The following is a 22,187-nucleotide window of genomic DNA, read 5'->3' on the forward strand; positions in this document are numbered from 1 at the left end:
ACTGCACACTCCAGATACTTAACCCAACAATCTTCAGTTCGGCATTTGCACAGGATTAGACATTACGGATTAGCTTTTCATGGTAGGAATAGGCAGTTTGCAACCCACCTAATTTATGTGTCAACCTACCCCACAAATCTACCTACTGGACATATGTGCATGCAAATACTTGACCTCCACACGCACATTCTGTTTATGGTAATTAGTTAGATGCATGCAATGTATACATGCAATTGTATGCGACTAACTAAAAATCTGACTTATTTCCCGACAGCTGGATGACGCCTTCTGTTGAAAGAATTTATCTAACCATTAATTAAGGCATCTCTTATTTTTAATAGCCAGAGTTTGAATTGCTCTAATATGAACCTTTACTCAGTTCACTGGCCCAGCCAAGGAAGTGTATTGGGCAAGAAGTGTCCCATCTCCCTGATGCAGTGACTCAAACCATTACCAACTATCCCCACAGCTGGGGATCACTGGATGTCTACCAACCACAAAATGTCCCTGTTCTTCCCTATGTTACTCCATTATCCTCAAAGCAACTGTGAATGCCTCATTACTCTTGGGGCAGATAGAATAGACAGCTTCCTCGGGTACTGACATCCCACAACACAGTATGTTACCAGAGGCAGAGAAAGAGCAGCCTGGCACACAGCCATTCCAGGACTGATGAAGGCAAAGGCCATGTTTGCACACACACACACGCTACTGAACTTCTTGGGCATAGCTGAGAATCCATGTGAAGGAAGTTCTGAAAATAAATTGTTGTATCAGAGAGACACTTTCAAATTCTTTTCTCCAGTAAAGAGGGGCTTTTTGCATTATTTTTAAGGAACTATCCATCACTTTCACACAATGTGGCCTGTGCTTATTAGTGCAATGTATATGTATTGTAGGGGACAGAGTACAGAAGATCAGGATTGGAAGGAACCTCAGAAGGTCATCTAATCCAACCCCCTGCTCAAAGCAGGACCAATCCCCAGACAGATTTTTACCCCAAATTTCCCCCTCAAGGATTGAACTCTCAATCCTGGGTTTAGCAGGCTAATGCTCAAACCACTGAGCTATCCCTCCACCCAGGAATGGTGTATAAGGTCTCCTGAGTTCTTCTTCGAGTGATTGCTCCTATCCATTCCATGTAGGTGTGCGCGCCGCGCGTGCACGGCTCTTCGGAACATTTTTAGCCTAGCAACTCCGGCGGGCCGGCTGGCGCCCCCTGGAGTGGCACCGCCATGGCGGCGGATATATACCCCAGCCGGCCCGTCCGCTCCTCAGTTCCTTCTTTCCACCCGTGACCAGATCAGTGGAGTGATCTGCTTTCCTCCACAGCCTTAGCGTTCTCCGATCGTTAGTGTATATAGTTATCATAGTTGTTAAGTTTTGTTAATAGTTCTATAGTTAGTGTTACGATAGTCATTAGGGAATTAGAGGGGTTAGCCCTCTTCTTCCGCCCCGGTGCGGGCTTATGCCCGGACCGGCGGGTTTCAAGCCCTGCGCGGCTTGCCAGCGGTCTATGCCGGTGAGTGACCCGCACGACTCCTGCCTCCGCTGTCTTGGAGAGGCACACCAGTCGGACAAGTGCCCCATTTGCGTCGCTTTCAGGCCTCGCACAAGGAAGGAGCGGGACTCAAGGTTGAAACAACTCCTCATGGAGTCGGCCCTCCAACCTCCGGCACCAGCACCGGCGGCGCCAAAGACTGCCTCAGCTAGCAGCGCGCCGACCGCACCCAGCCGCCCCGGTGCCGATGATGCATCTCAGCACCCGGCACCGAAGACCCGGCACCGCTCCATCTCCCCGGGAAAGAAGCGCAAAGTGCCGAAGACGGTCTCGGACAAGCACAAGAAACCGTTAGCCCAGCCGCCTCCGACTGTAACGGTGCAGGCTGAGGCTGTGCACAAAACGTGCACCGTGCTGTCGACTCCGACGCCGCAAGGCCTGTCGAGTCCGGCACCGCCCGGCTCCCCGGTACCTACCGAGGAGGAGCTGAGGCTGCCGTCCACGCCCGAGGCGTTCGCGACGGCAAGACATTTGATTGACCTTACCGCTGATGCAAGCGCTCAGCTGCCGGTGCCACCGGTGCGGACTCTCAAATCTATTGGGAAGCCACTTATGATGCGCCCCCCGTCCCCGGGCCTCCGAGCTGATCGCAGCACCGCCGCCAGATCTCGGTCCCGATCTCGCTCACGGCACCGCTCTCCACCGCACCGGGCACGACGATCCACGTCGAGACGACGCTCCCCGTCTCCTCGCCGGTCGCAGTCCCGGTACCGCTCCCAGTCGCGGTACCGGTCGCACTCCCGGCGACGTTCCAAGTCCCGGTCGCCGACTCGCCGGCACCGCACCAGGTCCGGCTCCAGGCACCGCGAGAGGCGTCGAGACTCACGCAGTCGCTCCAGGCGCCGCCGCACGCGGTCCAGATCCGCATCCCGGCACCGTCGGTCGAGCTCCCGGCACCGTCGGTCGCGCTCCCGACGCCGCAGGTCGCGCTCCCGACGCCGCAGGTCGAGCTCCCGGGGCCGCCGGTCGAGCTCCCGGGGCCGTAGGTCGAGCTCCCGGCACCGCCGGTCGAGCTCCCAGCACCGCGCCACGCGCAGGTCCCGTTCGCCGGCTACACCACGTGACGACCGGCACCGTCCGTCGGCACCGCGGGGGCACTTTACTCCGGCACCGGACGTCCGCCCGGCCACCGCTTCGGCCCCCCCCTGGCCATCAAGAGAGCCCTCAGTCGCTTCCCCTAGGGGCAGCGCAATTGACTTCCGGGCGGGGTCCCTCCCACCAGAACATGGACCTCAACAATGGGGATTTTGGGTGCCTTGGGCCGAACATGAACAGGGGCCTCCCCTTCCGCCGCGACAGCCAGGCTCGGTGCGCTCGGTACCGGTAGCCACGGTCAGCAGGCCACCTCCGTCCCCCACTCCACAGGCCGCCGCTCACGGCACGCACTTAGAGCATGAAACGCGGGCACCTATTCCCGCAGACACGGAGCAGGCACCGGAAGAAGTGCTACCGGGTCCTTCCTCATCCTCCTCCCCCGATGAGGCGGTGGCAGGGGCGTCACCGTCGGAGCCTCCGCCGATCGACCTCAAGGCTCACCAGGACCTTCTCAGAAGGGTAGCTAAGGCCATCAACCTACCCGTGGAAGAAGTCCAGGAGGTCGATGACCCCATCACGGACGTGGTGGGGGCGGAGGCCCCCGTGAGGGTAGCGCTCCCCTTCATCCGGACAATTCAAAAGAACAATGCCGCTATCTGGCAGTCGCCCTCTTCCGTCCCGCCTACAGCGCGCGGGGTTGAGAGGAAGTACTCGGTCCCCCCGAGGGGGTACGAATACCTTTACGTTCACCCAGCTCCGGACTCTCTAGTTGTCCAATCTGTCAATGACCGGGAGCGACACGGACAGCCCGCCGCTGCGCCAAAGTCGAAGGAGTCCAAGCGCATGGACTTGTTAGGCCGGAAAATTTACTCAGCGGGCGGCCTCCAACTCCGCATCGCCAACCAAATGGCCCTGCTCTCGAGATATACATTCAACATCTTGGGCTGCCTAGGGAAATTTGCAGAGCTCACCCCGCAGGATTCCCGCCGAGAATTCTCGGCACTGCTGGAGGAAGGAAAGCTGGCTTCCCGAACCTTAATTAAGGCAGCGGTAGACGCAGCGGACTCGGGGGCCAGGACCATAGCGTCAGGGGTAACCATGCGACGCATTGCATGGCTTCAGTCCTCTACTCTGCCGCCGGAGGTCCAATACACGCTCCAGGACCTTCCTTTTGAGATGCAGGGTCTATTCTCAGAAAAGACTGATACCCGCATTCAGACCCTAAAGGACGGCAGAGTGGCGATCCGCACATTAGGAATGCACACGCCGGCCACCCAAAGGCGTTCCTTCCGGCGTCAACCTTATCGCCCCTTTCAACACAACCGACCTCGCCCGCCTAACAATAGGCGCTCAGCCCCCTTCCGCCGCAGACCATCGGGCGGCGTAATCAAGCCCAGGGATCGTCCAAGGCCCCTCAAGACCCAAAGACGGCCTTTTGATGGGACGCCCGAGGGCCGCTCACCACTCTCCAATCAGGATCCACCCCTTCTGTTTTCCGATCGCCTTTCCCGCTTCCTCCAGGCGTGGTCATCTATAACATCAGACAGTTGGGTCCTCAGCACTGTCCAATACGGCTACCGCCTACAGTTCATTTCGCCCCCTCCCTCCCACCCACCCTCCCTGTCCCTCTTCAGGGACCCCTCTCACGAGCAAGTCCTCTTACAGGAGGTCCAATCTCTGTTGAGCGTGGGTGCCATCGAGGAGGTGCCTCCCAGCAGGCGAGGCAGGGGATTCTATTCCAGATACTTCCTCATCCCCAAGGCGAAAGGACGCCTTCGTCCCATCTTAGACCTCCGGGAGCTCAACAGATACCTGTGCAAGCTCAAGTTTCGAATGGTAACCTTGGGGTCCATTATCCCTTCCTTGGATCCTGGAGACTGGTTTGCTGCCCTCGACATGAGGGATGCCTACTTTCATGTGGCAATCTACCCCCCCCACAGACGCTTCCTGCGCTTCATGGTCAACGGAGCTCATTACCAGTTCGCAGTGCTCCCCTTCGGCCTCTCCACCGCGCCGAGGGTATTCACCAAGTGCATGGCGGTCGTCGCCGCAGCCCTCCACCGTCGTCGCATCCACGTCTACCCATATCTCGACGACTGGCTGATTCGGGGCCGCTCCCAAGAGCTGGTGGCGAATCAGGTGACCGAGATTCTACATCTGTTCCGGTCTCTCGGCCTGCTTGTCAACACCGAGAAGTCCCTTTTAGTTCCAGCGCAAAGAGTGGAGTTCATAGGAGCGGTCCTCGACTCCAATCTGGCCAGAGCGTGCCTCCCTCGCACTCGGCACGAGACGTTGGCCTCCCTCATTCGGGAGCTGCAGGCCTTTCTGACGACAACGGTGCGATCCTGCCTCCGCCTCCTGGGTCACATGGCAGCGTCCACATTTGTGACCGCACACGCCAGGCTGCGACTTCGCCCATTCCAAATGTGGTTGGCGTCGGTGTACCGCCCTCATCGCGATCCCCTAGACATGGTGGTAACGGTGGCAAAGCCCGCTCTCCAGACGCTCACCTGGTGGCTGAACCCGGAAACGGTCTGCGAGGGAGTTCCGTTCCGCCCGCCTCGCCCGTCAATCACCTTGACGACGGACGCCTCGGCGCTGGGCTGGGGGGCTCACGTAGGAGACCGACACACCCAGGGTCTCTGGTCACCCCAGGAGCTCTCCCTCCATATCAACGTCCGGGAGCTGAGAGCGATCCGCTTAGCTTGTCTCGCCTTTCGGGCTCACCTGCAGAACCGCTGTGTAGCGGTCTACACGGACAACACCACAGCCATGTTTTATGTCAACAAGCAGGGCGGGGCGCGGTCCTCCCCACTTTGCAACGAGGCATTGCTCCTCTGGGATTTCTGCGTAACCCACTCGATTCGCCTCGAAGCGTTTTTTCTGCCAGGAGCGCAGAACACGTTGGCCGACCGCCTCAGCAGGTCCTTCGCCTCTCACGAGTGGTCCCTTCGCCCAGATGTGGCTTATTCCATCTTCCAGAGGTGGGGCTTTCCCCAGATAGACCTCTTTGCTTCCCGGTCCAACCGCAAATGCCACAGGTTCTGCTCCTTCCAAGGTCAAGCTCCAGGCTCCCTCTCAGATGCGTTTCTCCTGTCATGGACAGAGCCTCTTCTCTACGCGTTTCCTCCGTTTCCGCTCGTCCACCGAGTGTTACTCAAGATCCGGAGAGACAGCGCCCGCATCATACTCGTCGCTCCGGCCTGGCCGAGGCAGCACTGGTATACCCTGCTGCTCGAGCTGTCGGTTCGGGAACCCATTCCCCTTCCGCTGTGGCCGGACCTCATAACCCAGGACCTCGGCAGGCTTCGTCACCCGAACCTGCAATCGCTGCATCTTACAGCTTGGTTCCTGAGTGGCTAACCGACGCAGAGAGGGATTGCTCCGCAGCGGTGCAGCAAGTTCTGCTCGAAAGCAGGAAACCTTCAACGCGAACTACTTACCTCGCCAAGTGGAAGCGCTTTGCCCTCTGGTGCGACCAGAGAGGTATCAACCCTTTCTCGGCCCCCATCCAGACTGTCCTCGACTACCTTTGGTACCTCAAAGGTCAAGGTCTTGCAATCTCGTCCCTCAGGGTGCACCTGGCAGCGCTGTCAGCATTTCGACCAGCTATAGGAGGTCGCTCGATCTTCTCCAACCCGATGGTATCACGATTCCTTAAAGGGTTAGACCGTCTCTACCCGCAGGTGCGTCCTCCTGCTCCGACATGGGATCTTAACCTGGTCCTCGCCCAGCTCATGGGCCCACCCTTCGAGCCCCTCGCTACGTGCTCTCTCCTCCATCTTACCTGTAAGACGGCCTTCCTCGTGGCGATCACATCCGCCAGACGGGTCTCAGAGCTCCGCGCCCTGACGGCGGGTCCCCCATATACCGTCTTTCACGGGGACAAGGTGCAGCTCCGACCACACCCGGCCTTCCTCCCCAAGGTGGTGTTGGCCTTCCATCTCAACCAGGAGATCTTCCTCCCGGTCTTCTTCCTGAAGCCGCATGCCTCGCCTCGGGAACAGCAGCTGCATACCCTCGACGTCCGCCGAGCACTCGCGTTCTACATCGACCGCACGAAGCCTTTTCGGCGTTCGTCCCAGCTGTTTGTGGCAATAGCTGACCGCATGAAAGGCGAGCCGGTTTCCTCGCAGCGGATTTCTTCCTGGGTGACGTCCTGCATCAGAACGTGTTACGAGCTTGCTCGCGTTCCCCCGTGCCGACTCACCGCACACTCGATGAGGGCACACGCCTCATCGGCCGCTTTCCTGGCCCATGTCCCCATCCAGGACATCTGTAGAGCGGCCACCTGGTCTTCAGTCCATACCTTCGCTTCCCACTACGCGTTGGTGCACCAGTCTCGAGACGACGCAGCCTTCGGCTCTGCGGTATTACACTCCGCCACGTCTCATTCCGACCCCACCGCCTAGGTAAGGCTTGGGAATCACCTACATGGAATGGATAGGAGCAATCACTCGAAGAAGAAAAGACGGTTACTCACCTGTAGTAACTGGTGTTCTTCGAGATGTGTTGCTCCTATCCATTCCAATCCCGCCCTCCTTCCCCACGGTCGGAATAGCCGGCAAGAAGGAACTGAGGAGCGGACGGGCCGGCTGGGGTATATATCCGCCGCCATGGCGGCGCCACTCCAGGGGGCGCCAGCCGGCCCGCCGGAGTTGCTAGGCTAAAAATGTTCCGAAGAACCGTGCACGCGCGGCGCGCACACCTACATGGAATGGATAGGAGCAACACATCTCGAAGAACACCAGTTACTACAGGTGAGTAACCGTCTTTTCTTGTTCTGCTATTGGCTCCCTCCTTGGCCTTAGATAATTCACATGCCACTCTCTGCCTCAATTTCCCCATCTATGAAATGGGGATAATAATATTTACTTTGTATCCCCGCTTTTGTCCTGTGAGGATAAATTTGTTAATGTTTGCAAAATACTTGGAGGATAAATAAATTCTTGACATTTATGACATGATCATTGTTATTAATAGGTATTAAGCATATTGTTTAAGACAAAAGACTGTTGAAAAAAGCACAAGCAAGCTCCCCACCAGGTTGTTTATGTTAGAGCAGGCTTCTGCACATATAATCCATGCAGAAGTTTTAGATTAAGGAATTCCAAAGTAACCCAAACTCACACCAAGTCCAACTGTCAGCCTTTTACCTTACACTAAAAGAAGAGTTACAGGATGCTAGAGTTCACAGTAAGTAAAGATAGAGTTTCTGAGACACAGTCAATGCCAAGTCCTTGGTCCTGGTAATCAGCCCGGTTGAGTGATGTGAGAGAGTAGTAACAGATGTTTAAACCAATGAGCAAACAAAAGTTCTACATGTTTTATATCAGTTGAGCAAACTGAAGTTGGGAGTGGTGAAATAAAAGTGTGCATCAAGTGTCAAATAATTACAATTTAGTGTTATGCCAGATATTAACTATTCACGTTCAACTGTCTCGGTGGTAGATCTCATCATCGGCCTCTGAAGAGCTGCAGAGCTTTAGAAATGCAGAACTGTCCTTGCAAAATAAAGAAGCCTGTCAGGCAGAGCAACTTTGGATCCCCCCTCCACCTGTCCTGCCGCCGCCACCACCTCCTCCCAGCCACAAGTCAATGACAGCTCCTAAATTTCCTGTCACTGCTACCAGTAACCCTGGGGAGGCAAGAGAGGCCCTAATGGAGGCTATTCGCTCTGGCGCTGGAGCAGCAAGGTTAAGAAAGGTAAACGTGCTCATCTATAATTTCAGCCTTTTCGCTGAAACAAGCTGAGGTTGCAGTGCTGCCCTGGGAGCAGTTTGCAAGTTGTGCTAGCTATGTTTTTTTTTTTTTTTTGCCAACTTAAAGAGATACGTACCATGTTTTCTTTAACTGCAGTGGAAAGATTAGTGCTGCATCTCAAGTCTTTGGACATTGGAGCACATCACCTCACGTGTGGTTTTCTTCGTGTGAGAATAAAATTTGCATACATATTTTTCTTTTGAAGAGGAACATTAAGAACATTAATTTTAAAAAATCATAGAATTTGGATGACCTCTTCCATTATATTCTGACAAACTAATAATTCCAGTTGACCTCTGAACAAACAGGGCCTAGAATAAGCCAGAATTAGGCGCATCTACCTTTCCTCTAGCCCTTTCCAAAAAACTTGCACCTAAGCAATTTAGGGATAAATATTCACCTTTAATTCCAATAAGTTTTGGGACTCAGTGCATTCGCCCAGTCAGCCACCCTCAAGGCTGACTGTGGATCAGATTGTGAGGCCTAATATTCTTGACAGTCTCCCTTTTATGATATGCCAGATTTTTACTAATACATTCCATATCTCTCCTAAATTGTGGTTCTACATAAACCTTGTGAAGAAAATGAAACTGAACCACCCAGTATGCAAGTATGTGCACACAGCGCACATGGTGATTTCCAGACTTTCATACGCTGGTGTGAGTCAGGAATAACTCCGCTGAAGTTAATAGAATTATACCAGTACAAAGTTCATATGAGATAAGTTTCAGGCCCTGTGGGTTTCATTCTGGTTTTAGTTGTATAAATGCAACTCCCAAGGGGCCAAATATTGCTCTGAGTGACAGTGGGGTATTTTGGAGTCACTGTATTAAACTCTTTGAGCCAGATTCTGTTGTCAAACTGAGTTACTCCTGATTTACACAAATGATGGTGAGAACAGATTCAGGCCCATTGGCTTCAGTGGCTTTATTCCAGAATTCACTCAGTAACTGAGAATGGACTTTAGCCCATGGACTTTTGGGTATTTGCAAGCACAGATGGAGTTTTCCCACCTTGGGACTCCGCTGATGCAAACCATAAACACATAAATATGATTTAGCCTTGTCCATTTCCCCTTAATAAAACAAACTGAGCAATATTATCAACCAATTGATACTATAGCTATAAAAGATCTAATTTCTTATAAAGTACAACTCTTACAGAGTTATTACTCATTACACAAACAAGTAGTGTTTCAGGGAACCTCTAAGGGTCCAGCTTCAGCATGCTAAAATAAACCAATTTGTGCAGTTATTTTGTATGTGTAAAATTACACATAATATGCTCTCTTAGGTATGTATAAGGCACCTATCACTTTGGTGTAAACTAGGGGTCGGCAGCCTCTGGCACACGGCTCGCCAGGGTAAGCACTCTGGCAGGCCAGGCCAGTTTGTTTACCTGCCGCGGCTCCCACTGGCTGCGGTTCGCTGCCCCAGGCCAATGAGGGCGGCAGGAAGCGGTGTGGGCCGAGGGATGTGCTGGCCACGGCTTCCCGCCACCCCCATTGGCCTGGGATGGTGAACCGCTGCCAGTGGGAGCCGCGGTCGGCCGAACCTGCCGACGCAGCAGGTAAACAAACTGGCTCAGCCCGCCAGGGTGCTTACCCTGGCGAGCTGTGTGCCAGAGGTTGCCGACCCTGGTGTAAACCATCTAACAACGTTATGAAGAAGCAAAAGACTTCAGAACAAATGGTGCTTTCTCTCTCCATTCCACCCGGTTACAGAAAAATGTTGATTTAGATCTTCTGGTATATTTTATGTATTATTGTTTGTTTATTTATCCATGCTATTCCTGAAGAAATGCTTCCTAGCAACAGTGGGTTTTACACAATGGTGCGATCAGGATTGGGTTCAGTCTGAACTCTTCCAGCAAGGAGTTCAACAGCCATGGTCCTGCTTCTGAGTCCCAGGTCTTCTCAAAGTGTCTAATAGTCTAAACATAGATCCCTCCAGTTACATTATCCCTGTGGAGGTTAGCTGTCTTGCAGGGTGAAAGGGCTGCTGGTGGTGGTGGTCTCAGAACTAGTCAGGCCCCCATTCACTAAAGCTTTATAGATCAGGATCAGGACTTTGAAACCTGTTCTGAAGTGAACGGAGAGCCAGAGGAGTCCATGAAGGCAGATGTGATACATTTACATTGGCCTTTGTTGTTTAGAAGGCATGCAGGTAAGCACTGTGGCAATTTCATCTTTGTCCTGGTGGTTACATTCTGAGGGTAGATGAGTTTCCTGTAGTTCTAACATGGAGGAGACCAAAGAGGACCTCACCTATGGCTTTTGCCAAGATGAAAAGGAGCAATTGAATAGCAAGTCCTGTGTGGCCCTAGAGCTCCACATCTTTTTGACAATCTGGCACCCAATGCCCTCATTGGCAATGTTAGAGTACTGACAAATTCCTCAAAGTGTTTCCCTCAGTTTCTACAAATGTTACTCCTGTCTTTCCTGGGTTAAGCTAGAGCCAGATGCTCATTTCTTTCTGGCATTAGGACACCTAGGCAGAGGCTGCATTGGTGGAGAGGGATATATGTTATCTGCATACTGGTGATAGATGAATCTGGGGCACCTCATAATTTCTCCAGACAGTCCGTTGTACAAATTAAAGTGGAGAAGAAAGGTCTCTTGAGCCTTGCCGGACTCTGCATCACAGCTCTCTGAATTTTGTCTACTAGGAATGAGTGCGTCCAGCTGAATGCTGCTGCATTTGCGCCTACAGCTTCTGGCACGCAATTCGTTAGCACTGTAAGAATTATGGTGTCAGAGGTCAGAGAGCGCTCTAGCAGTATTAGCAGAGAGGTTTGTTTTCTGACCAGTGCCAGAAAATCATGCATCACCATTAGCCAGATTGGTTTTTTGTTGTGCCCTCCTCTGGATCTAGAAGGTGAGGCACCCAGGATGTAAGCTGAGGATGAGTACTGCTGAAGGTAGGATGCCACCACCCTTTCAATGTCCTCCAGAAAAAGGGAGGGCTGGAAAGTGGTCAGTAGTTGGATAGGCGTTCAGCTGTATAGTTGGTGGACTGGAACTTCTTTGAATCCTCCAGGGTTTCTATTTGGGAGAATGGTTCAAATTCCATTAAGGCAGATGGGATGGGAGAGGTTTCCTAGGTGGTATCCCTGTCTCAGTGAGGCCTACTCTGATTTAGTTGATTTTAATTGCAAAGCAAGATGAGAACTATTCAGAGTGGATAGGATTTAGGCTTTTGTGTTTATATATCTCTACATTGCATGGAGATAGGCACTCTGGGTTGATTGGCAGGTTCATAGCATGGAATAGTTCTGCCGGCCATTATTTGGCTGGTTGTATGTTTGAGGGAGAGTCATGTTTTGCTTCCTTTATGGCTGCAGCATGAGCCTTGCTGGTGAGCCTTGAGTTGTTCATGGACAGCAGATGTGAGGGAATTTTGTGCCACCGGCACTGCAGACTTCTGTCTTGCTTCATTTTGCGTCATTCATCAGAGAACCACAGTGGCATGTGTGGGAGGCATGAGGGCAGGGCTCATTTTGAAACTCCTTTGTCAATGTTTTCTATTAGATGTTGGTTACAGATTGTCAACAAGTGGTCTTTCAGTTGTGTGGATTTCTCTTCCATTGTCCTCTTGAAGTTTTCTGGAACCAAGAACTTCTGATGGTGAAGTAATTTGGCTAGTGCATAGTTGGGAGAACCAGGAAATATCTCTATTCTTTTTATGAATAACATCCATGCATTTGTATTTTCATTTGTGATGGGTTACTTGCCATGGTGTTAGACTACATGGAGCTGTCTCAGGAACCAGGCAGGAAAGGCAACACAATGGCCTAGATAAGGAACAGCCCAACAAACACTCAAACAATGGCCAAATTAATAGCTGTGAAGAGGAAACTCCTTGGCTCCAACCTGGGTCACACAGCTGTTTTGCCAGGGCTGAGTTCCTAGAGATCAAAAGACACTGATCATTTGAGGGGAATGCCAATTGTAGGCAAGACACTATGTTGTTGTTTTTAATCCATTTATCTGAATGCTCTGGACCTCTTGGCAAATAAATCGTACTTTGTTTTGAAGTGGCATTTGTATCACTGCATACTGTTACTGTCCAGAGACTCTCAATGAAAAACACTTTCAGGGGCCAGGATTGTTGGGCCTGCTCTATATCATGGTTGGCAGCCGGGAGGATGTAACCCAAAGACACATTTTAAGAGTGGTTGGATCACAGGGTGCCATCCCAGAGAGAAGTGGAGGCTCGTGCCTATCACTTGAAAGAGGTGGGGACCATGAACATAAAGAGAAGGTCTTTCGTTTCAGTATTAATGAAATAGTGGCCTATCCAGGAACATGGTGTGGTGTTCACACTTCCAAGGTCTGACGGCAAGCCATAGATAAGGCCTATCATGTATCCAGCTGCAGGTGTGTTGCTGGGGACCACCTGTGAGAAGTGCATGGTCATTATGTTAGATAGTATATGTGAGTGTGTAAGGGGGGCTTATGGGTTACCATAGCCTAAGGGCAGTTAATCATCAACAGGAGCCCTTATCTGATCTCCCTTTGCTTTGGCTGCTGTGGGTTTCAATGGCCTGGGTTCTTAGCTACTAACAGATTGTGGACAAGAGCACACAAGATATTTAATTCCTGGCTTTCACTGGAAGCAGCGGTGACTGGATAGTATTAGACAGAAGCATTAAGGCAAGAGGATGAATGGGATGATATAGGGAAGAATAAAAGATTTACTGCCTATCTAGGCCCAAATTCTCTGGTGGTATTAAGAGACAAAACTCTACTAATGGTGCTGCACCCATTTGGCCTTAGTTTCAATAGTGATATAATGTATTCAAAATATTGTATCATGTGGCTTTTATATCAGTTTGGCTATACTCATTTCCTTTTATTTCTGTTTACTTTCATTTCCTTTTATCTCAGAGATAGTATGAGAATATATGGGTCAGACTTCTGAAATTATGTATACTTCTGCATGTGTATATGTGTGTAATTTGCACATGGATTTACCATCATTATACTAGGAATCACAGTTATTCCATATGCAAATGACCAATTATACATCTAGCTGTGAGCACAATGGCAGCCAATGTCTGCCCGATAAAATGGAAATATAGGATGGACCCAGTTCTCCTCTCAGTTACACAGTTGCAACTACCACTGGGCAAATTTTTTTCTCACATCTATACAAATCCCATTCGTTGGGAGTTACACCCATGTATTTTATATTGGATAGTGTGTGGGCGGGGGAGTGCTGGCATTCAGGTGGAGGAGGTGGGTTGCATATCTGGAGAATGTAGGGTGACCAGATGTCCCGATTGTATAGAGACAGTCCCGATTTTGGGGTCTTTTTCTTTTTCTTATATAGGCTCCTATTACCCCCCACCAGCTGTCCCAGTTTTTCACACTTGCTATCTGGTCACCCTAGGAGAGTGTAGTTTGATTAAATAGGACAAATGAAATTCTGAAATAGTGTGCTGGGTGCTTAGCACAGAAGTGGGGCAGAAGTTTCCCTCAAAAGCATCTGGCCAAGCTCTGGTGCACAGGTTAAATGAGCCAGACAGTAATCTGACCATCTCCCTTCACAATTAGAAGCATTCACTTGCGCACTGTTACTTTGTGTGAATGTGAAAAGACAAAAATAAATTTCAACTCCTCTCCTAGCTAATAAATCATGCAGACTAATCAGACTAATTTTTCAAGGAACCGTGCTTCTGCCAATGCCTTTATGGCCAAGAAAGGAAAAGGTTTAAAATTATCAAAAATTTGCTAATCTGTTTTACTTTTATGTGATCCTAAAATCCTCTCTCCTCCCGAGTGAGTCAAAGCCCAATGGCTTTTCAAGTTCTTCTCCTCATTCTGGCCTTGACTCAGGAAAGCATCCCTATTTTGGACGGACACGTAAGCATGTGCACTTAAGCACGTGTGTAAAGTTAAGCTTAAATTAAGCACATTCTTAGGTGTTTTCATGAATGGGGGTGAAGTTAAGTATGTGCTTAAATGCTTTCCTGAATCCAGGCCTATGCATTTCCCTCTCCTCTCACCAGGGAACATGCACACAAAAACAAACCACCAGGTAATTTATGTGACCAATCACATCACAGAAAGAAATTTTGATCTGTCTGTCCACAGTCTGCAAGAAAGAAAAGACACTAAATTCACTGAGTGCAAATTATTCGCTAGTAAAGAATGGTGATATAAAAATAACAATAAAATGACCCCACAAGAGAATGTTTGGCTAGTAATGTCAACAGTTGGAGGTTTAACAACATATTGAATGATCATGTTCTTTTCTTTTATTATAGGTCCCTCTCCTAGTTTGAATCATGTTTAAAGAACAGGTAATTGGAAAATCTAACTTCACACACACACACATAATCATCATTCAAAGACTGAAGTGGCAAAGAACATCAAGAAGTTTAGTTTATTCTCCTGTCTACGGGCCAAAATAAGTTGCAATTGAGTGTACCTGCATAATGATTCTAAGGGGAAAATATGATGCTTTGCTGCACAGTTTCTGTGCCAAGGACGTGTGTTTTGCCTCTAAATATTTAAGATTGCCAATAAACTATTGTTGGCAGATTAATACAAATATAAACACTGTGTAGTCCTACATTAACACTTAATGGTGTATACGGGGAAAATAAAGATTTTTGCTATCTGTGTGAACAATAACATTCATTCAGTCTTAAGTTGTTTAAAATATGCAAATGTTTCAAACAATACACTTGTTTCTTACTCTTTGATTTGGACAAAATAGCTAGAACCAATAAGAAAAAAAGCAAGTAGAATAAAGATCCCTCAATATTAATCACAAGAAATAAGTTGTGGCAGATTCTGAATTGCCTAAATTTGCCATATGCTGTTATGTTATGTAATTAGGTGAGTTTTATATCTCTAGAACTCTCACTAAGCAGGTAATCAACAGTGAACATGAGATATACTGAACCCATTCATGACACTGTGAAAGTGTTGTGAGATGTGAAATAAAAAGGACCTTTACTTAAAGCCTTCACAGTCTCTAATGTAACGTTTCAAAACACTGCTTAGTCTTTCAGGATCTGGGACTCATTCCTGCCCTCTGAAACGGAGGTGTGCCCACTCACATATGAAAGAGCAGGACCAAGTCTGTGGGTCAGAACCTGAGCTGGTGTAAATTGCACATAATCTGGCCCCTTGTTTCTAATTCATGATGGCTCTAGTGTTGTCTCACCATTATTTATAGCAGCTTATTTTACAAATATTAACTACTTTGGTAGTTGACATATATTTTGAAAATATTTCGTTAAATTGAAATGATAACTTCAGAAGGACAGATCAGTCAACATTTTTTCATATTTACTATATTGTAATGAATCTGAGGAAGTGAGAGTTTGTATATTTTAATTTTTTTATAATAATTTTAGCACTGTACACAGCCCAGAATGGATATATTTGAGTGGGGGGAGGGTTTCAGAGCTGGAGTTTAAAAACATAGCTCTGTAGTGTGGCTAATGTTAAAAAAGAGAAGGACTGTTTAGCCATCTGTACTTAATATGACTGTATGTTACATATTGTAAAATATTCATCTGTTAGTGCCACAATTAAAAAAATTGTACAAGATTTGCAAGAATCTTTGCCTTGCTCTTTACAGTTACAGAACTATCTGTACAGTTACTGGGAACTCGAGAGGGATGAAAAGGTAATACAGCAGCATGTCGTTTCAGTTCTCAGAGTCTTCACGTAAACTGTTTCAAACCAGAAAAAGGCTCATGACTGATCTGATGGGAATGCTATTAAAAACTGACAAATGGAACCAAGGAACCAAATCGATATAAATCCTGATATTAGTGCAACACTTATGGAGAAAGATTATCTCCTAATTATGGAATTATGTATAGTCACAAAGCCACTTGCTGTTGTTTCATAACCATGATAATCAGTTAAGATCACCGTTTTGTGGGTTGGTCTAGTTCAGGGAAGGCAACCTATGGCACGCGTGCCAAAGGCGGCACACAAGCTGATTTTCAGTGGCACTCACGCTGCCCGGGTCCTGGCCACCGGTCAGGGGGCTCTGCATTTTAATTTAATTTTAAATGAAGCTTCTTAAACATTTTAAAAACCTTATTTAGTTTACAACAATAGTTTAGTTATATATTATAGACTTATAGAAAGAGACCTTCTAAAAACGTTCAAATGTATTACTGGCACATGAAACCTTAAATTGGAGTGAATAAATGAAGATTCAGCACACCACTTCTGAAAGGTTGCCGACCCCTGGCCTAGTTACATAGTGGTCATCTTGGCCCTAGAATCTTACCAATTTATCCTACAGCAGAAAACTAGAGGTACCACCATAAAAATGGATTTACATACATTGGAACTAATCCTGACAATTGTTACTCAAAGTAGTAAATCTTACTCATACGAACAGGGCCGCCCAGAGGGGGGGGCAAAGGGGGCAATTTGCCCCGGGCTCCGCAGGGGCCCCCAAGAGAAGAGCGGAGGCTCCCGCCTCCGCCCCTCTCCTGGAGCCTCAGCGCATCAAGCGCCGAGTCTCCGGCCGAGCCCCTGAGCCCCGCCCCGATCCGAGCCGCGTGGTGAGGGGGCGGGGCTGGGAGCTCCAACGGGGCCTGAGCCCCGCCCCGCTCAGAGCGGCGTGGGGAGGGGGCGGGGCAGCTGCCTCCGCTCGGCGTGGAGCTCCCAGCCCCGCCCCCTCACCACGCGGCTCTGAGCGGGACGGAGCTCAGGCCCCGCCGGAGACGCGCTCGGGTAAGAGGCCGAGGCCGGGGGGGGGGAAGCGGGACCCGCCGCCGAAGCGCAGCCCGGTCTTTGGCGGCGGGGGGCCCCTTCCGGTCCGGGACCCGCCGCCGAAGTGCCCCGAAGGCCCGCGGCGGGGACCCCCCCCCCGCCACCGAATTACCGCCGAAGACCGGGCTGCACTTCGGCAGCGGGTGGTAATTCGGCGGCGGGGGGCTCCCGCCGCGGGTCTTCGGGGCACTTTGGCGGCGGGTCCCGGAACGGAAGGGCCCCCCGCCGCCGAAGACCCCGGGCCCCCGGAATCCTCTGGGCGGCCCTGCATACGAATAATTCCACTGAAGACAAGTGCAGCTTCTATAGATAAGGAGTTGCAAGACTGGGCTCACAGGAGTATATTGTTCTCTTGGTATGAGAGTGAATCTCCTTAGTGCCCACCGATTCTGTACCCCTTGGTGCTTATGTGATTACTATTGAATTCAATGAGACTACATGCATGAGTAAATGCTACTCAGTGGAACAAGGGCTGCAAAATTGGATCCCAAGAGAATGATATACTGTATATTATATGCCTTAAGATTCAAGCCATACAACCATCCTCAGCCATAAGGCTTGCACTAATGATACAGAGCTAAATTTTTTAAAATGTTATCCTTGAAGAAACCTCCAATTATCAAAATCCAAAGCATAAAACAATTATAAGAGTAAGAACATCTGTGGTACAAAATGTCAAATTCACTGTGACACAGAAAAGATGATCGAAAGTCCACTTCAGGGGTCACAGAGCAAGTTAAAGCTGCCTTGAGGCCAATGGGGAGTCCAACTTCTTGCACCATCATTGCTGGAAAATGAGTACACTATTCCTGTTCCTCTCTTCACTACAACCACAGCTTCTACTTACATGAGGGCCATATTCTGGTGGCTGCCTGAAAATAGGCCCTAATGAACCCAACAAATGGGAGAGTTAATTTGCACCTATGTTCAAGCCAATTCTAACTAAGTGTGTAGCCCCCTTATACAATCTCTTCCCACTAAAAGTAGGATTCATCTCTGTGGGGCACTGTTTCCTAGAGACCATGGCCAGATAAGGGAGCATACATGAGGAAGATACCCACTTACCTCTTGGCTGGTCCCTGTAGTGTCCCTACATGGCTCCTGTTGTGGAAAGCCAGCAAAGTGGGTGCTCTCCTGGAAGGGCCAAAATACAGACCATCAACTGCTCCATCATACACCTGCTGGCCAAGATTTTTCTAGCATGCACTTAACCAGAATTTGGCCTGAGGAGAGGAGCAGCACATGGCAAGTGGTGAAGAAAAGAACATGGGAAATAGTCATTGCTAGCAAGGTATTTATTCTGAATATGCATACTTAATGTGTGTGATCAGGGAGACAGGAAGGTTTTTCATCAACTCGTTGAATTGTATACAGACTTATTCTCCTCATATCAATTTTACAAGGCAATTCCATGGGGCCTGATTACTACCCCCTCCAACTCCCTGCACCCCCTGCCCTATCGTCATTATTTATACCTGTTCAAAGAGGGAGTGAAAACACTACCCCGAGCATAAGGGAATGGAGAATTCAGATATGGTAGTGTCTACACTTTGCATAGGTGTAAGTAACTACACCTGGTGTAAAGTAGGAGAGAATCGGGTCCCAAAGCTACAATAGAGAATGTGCTGGTTTCATTCACTTTTTACATTGCTTTATAACTATATCCTCAGCTCAGAGTATCACTTGATCATGAAACAGTTCTTAACGGTGTCTTTCCATTTTTAATTTTAAATAATTCTGGTTATATGCACAAAATATTTGACTTAGGTAATATAGCTTTGTTTTTTCTGGGATTCTTTTTTTTCCATGTTCAGTAGTAGGCTGCAAATATTGGCTACACGGCACTGGACAAAAATATCTTTTGAAGTGTACATCAATCGCCTGGGTTTCAAGCAGGGAAGAATTCACCTTCTTCACCCCACAGATGTGATTTGCACACTTTACACCACATTGATCAAAGGCAAAAATGTGGCCAGCATCAGCTTGTCACTGCAACACAGATGAATTTTCAAGGTTAGGAAATAGATGCACCTACCACAGGCAGTTCATGTGGTAATCTTTCTAGAACAGAATGAAACACTCCTCCAGGTGCTTTAGAGTTAAACACATGCTTATCACCTGAATGCAAAAAATAATACTAATAATTAATAATCAGGACAAAATTTTGCCTGCAGTGGATGTTTGTCTGAATGACTGTATAAAGAGTAAGACCTCAGTGTCTGCCCCTTTGTTGCAGCAACTTTAAGAATAGGTTTTTGCAACAACATGAACTTAAACAAATTGCATGTGTATAGGTTATTTATTAATATAATAAGGACCAAAACTTGCTCACATTACTCACAGAAAAATTTCCATTGATTTTTCAATAAGTGATTATTTGCACCAGAATGATTTGCCTCTGATACTTTAAAGTTTTTAACAACTTAATATACAATTTATTTTTATTCCTATTGTTCAGTTTAATATATTTTTGTTATATATGTGTGTGTATGTGTGTGTATTGCTAAGTGTGGGCCATAACACATACATGTACAATGTGCTTAAATTGATGTTGCTATAGCAACCTTAATTTTTGCATTTCTTGATTTTAAAAAAACTGTATAACACTAATGTTGCTTTAACAGTATTTGCATTTAATATCTTCTTTTGAAAAGAAAACTGAAGAAAAAGAGAATGGTTAGGGTTAGCATGTGAATGATCACAACTAGGCTCAGAAGTTCTCACTTCATTGCAGTTAATAGAATTGTGAGTACCCTTCACTGCTGCTGTCTTCATTTGGCTGGAAAAGGTTACTGTGTGTCTCACTCCTTAGCAAAGTGCATTGGTTTACACCGGCATGACTGTACCTTCCTAAAGAGGAAACAAAGGTATTATTTATTATTAACTGAATATTGTTATTTACTATTTATTTAAGCACTGACAAGGTACTCGATGCTGTTTATGTAGCAGAAGTTTTGCTCCCTGTATCCATCTACCAATTTTTGTAGTTTCACAACATTTTCCTATTATTTTAAACATAGGACCAGACATAATACCTGAACCTTTTTTTTTCCCCGCCTAATTGACTTGATTTCAAGTTGATGGTGTCACTTTAAGGAAGCCGTTGTTGTTTGGAAGGGTTTTCCTGTGTGTACTGCAATGGAAAATTATACCATGAACCTCATGCAAATTGTCGCTGAAGAAGCTCTTGGACTTATCGGGCTGCCAGGGAGCAATATGGGTGTCAGAAAAGAAATCTTACCAGAGGCTTTTACTGAGCATGTTCAGCAAAACATCAATTGCTTATACTGTCTTTTATCTTGTGTTTTGTTGTTAACCTTCTCTTATTACAAAACCTAGCAAAAGCCCTCATTAAGGACTATTTAGAAGCAAATTTTCAAGTTTGAAACTTTTGCTAAGTCTAACTCTTTTAGCAAAAAAGAATGGTTAGAAATGTTTAATGGCGAAAGTGTATATTTTTCACTCAAGAAATTCAAGAAAAGCCTTCAGGTGGGGACAAATCACAGGATGTTTCATCCCCCAAAGAAAACTTTTCATGAAGTTGTTATGTACAGCTAAAAACAGGAGATTATCATGGAAACCTTTTTGAAAAATTAACTGTAGCTTCTGAACCTGTTAAAATAGGAACCAGTAAGAAATCAGGGCATATGTATTCAGAACGACTACTCAAACACTGGTAGAGGCAGAGTCAAATCCAACTCCATAAATTGCTGTATTCTTCAGCCAAATCTGAAGGCAGCAGGTTGCCTCGAAACTCCATCTTCTTTTTTCTCCTATTTTTCCTCCTGGCCTCTGTTTGATTTGTATGGGTTGAATTAAAAGCTTACATGTGCCATATCGCTTTTCTGACCTTTTTATGCTCCTGATACTGGTACTGTTATGCCCACAGTCCTGAAAAGTTTCTATTTAGACAAACTGAGATGCTGGTGCAGTTGCATGTGATTGGGGGGAAACCAACACTATTCAGGTGCCAACAACTGCTAGGTGCTTTATGCCCCAGGAGCTGTGAGACAGAAAATCCTAGCAAAAGAACAAAATTGTGGGACACCATCATATGCACCATTGTCACCCACACTTCCTGTAATATGGATGCAGTGGACGCAGTGCAAATATGAATGGGATTTGTTTTACATTGGTTATAATGTGCCAGTCCAAAGAAAAAGGATTCTTCCATAAAGCAGGTTTGGGTCTGTGCTTTTCTGAGCTTAGAGTCCAGGACTGGAAGTCAAGACTCTTGGCTTCTATTGTTGCCTTTACCACAGATTTTGTTGTATCACTTGTTTTCCCTCTCACTTGTCAGTCATTTTGAATCCATGTACATGGTGTGATTCAGACAGCCATTGTACATGCAGAGCGGGCATGTGCACTCCGACTGGGAACAGCGGCCCATATAGCCAAAGCAGGGGGAGGGGTTACTGAGGATGATTCTGACCTTGGGGGTATGACAGAGGAAGTGAACTAGGTGGCTTGGGGCGGGTGGGGCTCAGCAGCCTGCACTTTGCTTAGGAGGTGTGGGGGAGGGGTAATGGTAGAGGTCAGGGGGAGAGAAGGATGTGTCTGTCCACACGTGAGGCTATATCTGCCCTTTTAAAAATGCTGATGCTGACATTCATATGAACCACAAAACTAGGAAAACTCTTCTTCCTGCCCACAAGCCTGTAAAATGAGCCTCCATTGGTACATGTTACACTGCAAAGTTCTATGCAGAGGACCCCCTCCTGCCTAACCAGTTTGGATACCAACTCTGCTGCTACATCTGGATCCAGGGATTCCTCAGAGAGATCCACAGGCCCCAGAAAGGTGCCGAGCATCTCCCTGGTTAGCACCTCGTCCTTTTGATCTGCCTGATTCATGGAGTGGTGTCCTCCATACCCCTGACCTCAGCAGTGCATGGTGCCTCTACGCTGGCCAGTACTGGGTTTCTTGCACATGCCAGTTCGGAGGATTCAGTCCATTTTGTCAAAGAACAGTCACACTTTTCCTCCTGGCACCAGACCCACTCTTATTGTCCCAAGCCTTCAGACTAGAATTCAAGTGGGAAACAGTCCATGGCAGTGTTCAGCTGGAAGGTGC

At 48.0% G+C, this 22,187-nt stretch overlaps 1 protein-coding gene across 8 annotated transcripts in view; it reads left to right on the forward strand.

Moving 5' to 3' along the window:
• Positions 1 to 15,926, forward strand: part of COBL (cordon-bleu WH2 repeat protein) — a 268,039-nt gene extending 252,113 nt beyond the window's left edge. For all 8 annotated transcript variants that reach the window (XM_045004528.1, XM_045004534.1, XM_045004533.1 and 5 more), the window contains 2 exons: positions 8,048 to 8,302; positions 14,630 to 15,926. In XM_045004528.1, coding sequence (XP_044860463.1) covers positions 8,048 to 8,302; positions 14,630 to 14,647 — 273 coding nt within the window. In that variant the 3' untranslated portion in view covers positions 14,648 to 15,926. The remainder of the gene's footprint in view (positions 1 to 8,047; positions 8,303 to 14,629) is intronic.
• The last annotated feature ends 6,261 nt before the right edge of the window (positions 15,927 to 22,187 follow it).

This window comes from Mauremys mutica, chromosome 2 (assembly GCF_020497125.1).
Source record: "Mauremys mutica isolate MM-2020 ecotype Southern chromosome 2, ASM2049712v1, whole genome shotgun sequence".
Lineage (NCBI taxonomy): Eukaryota > Metazoa > Chordata > Testudines > Geoemydidae > Mauremys > Mauremys mutica.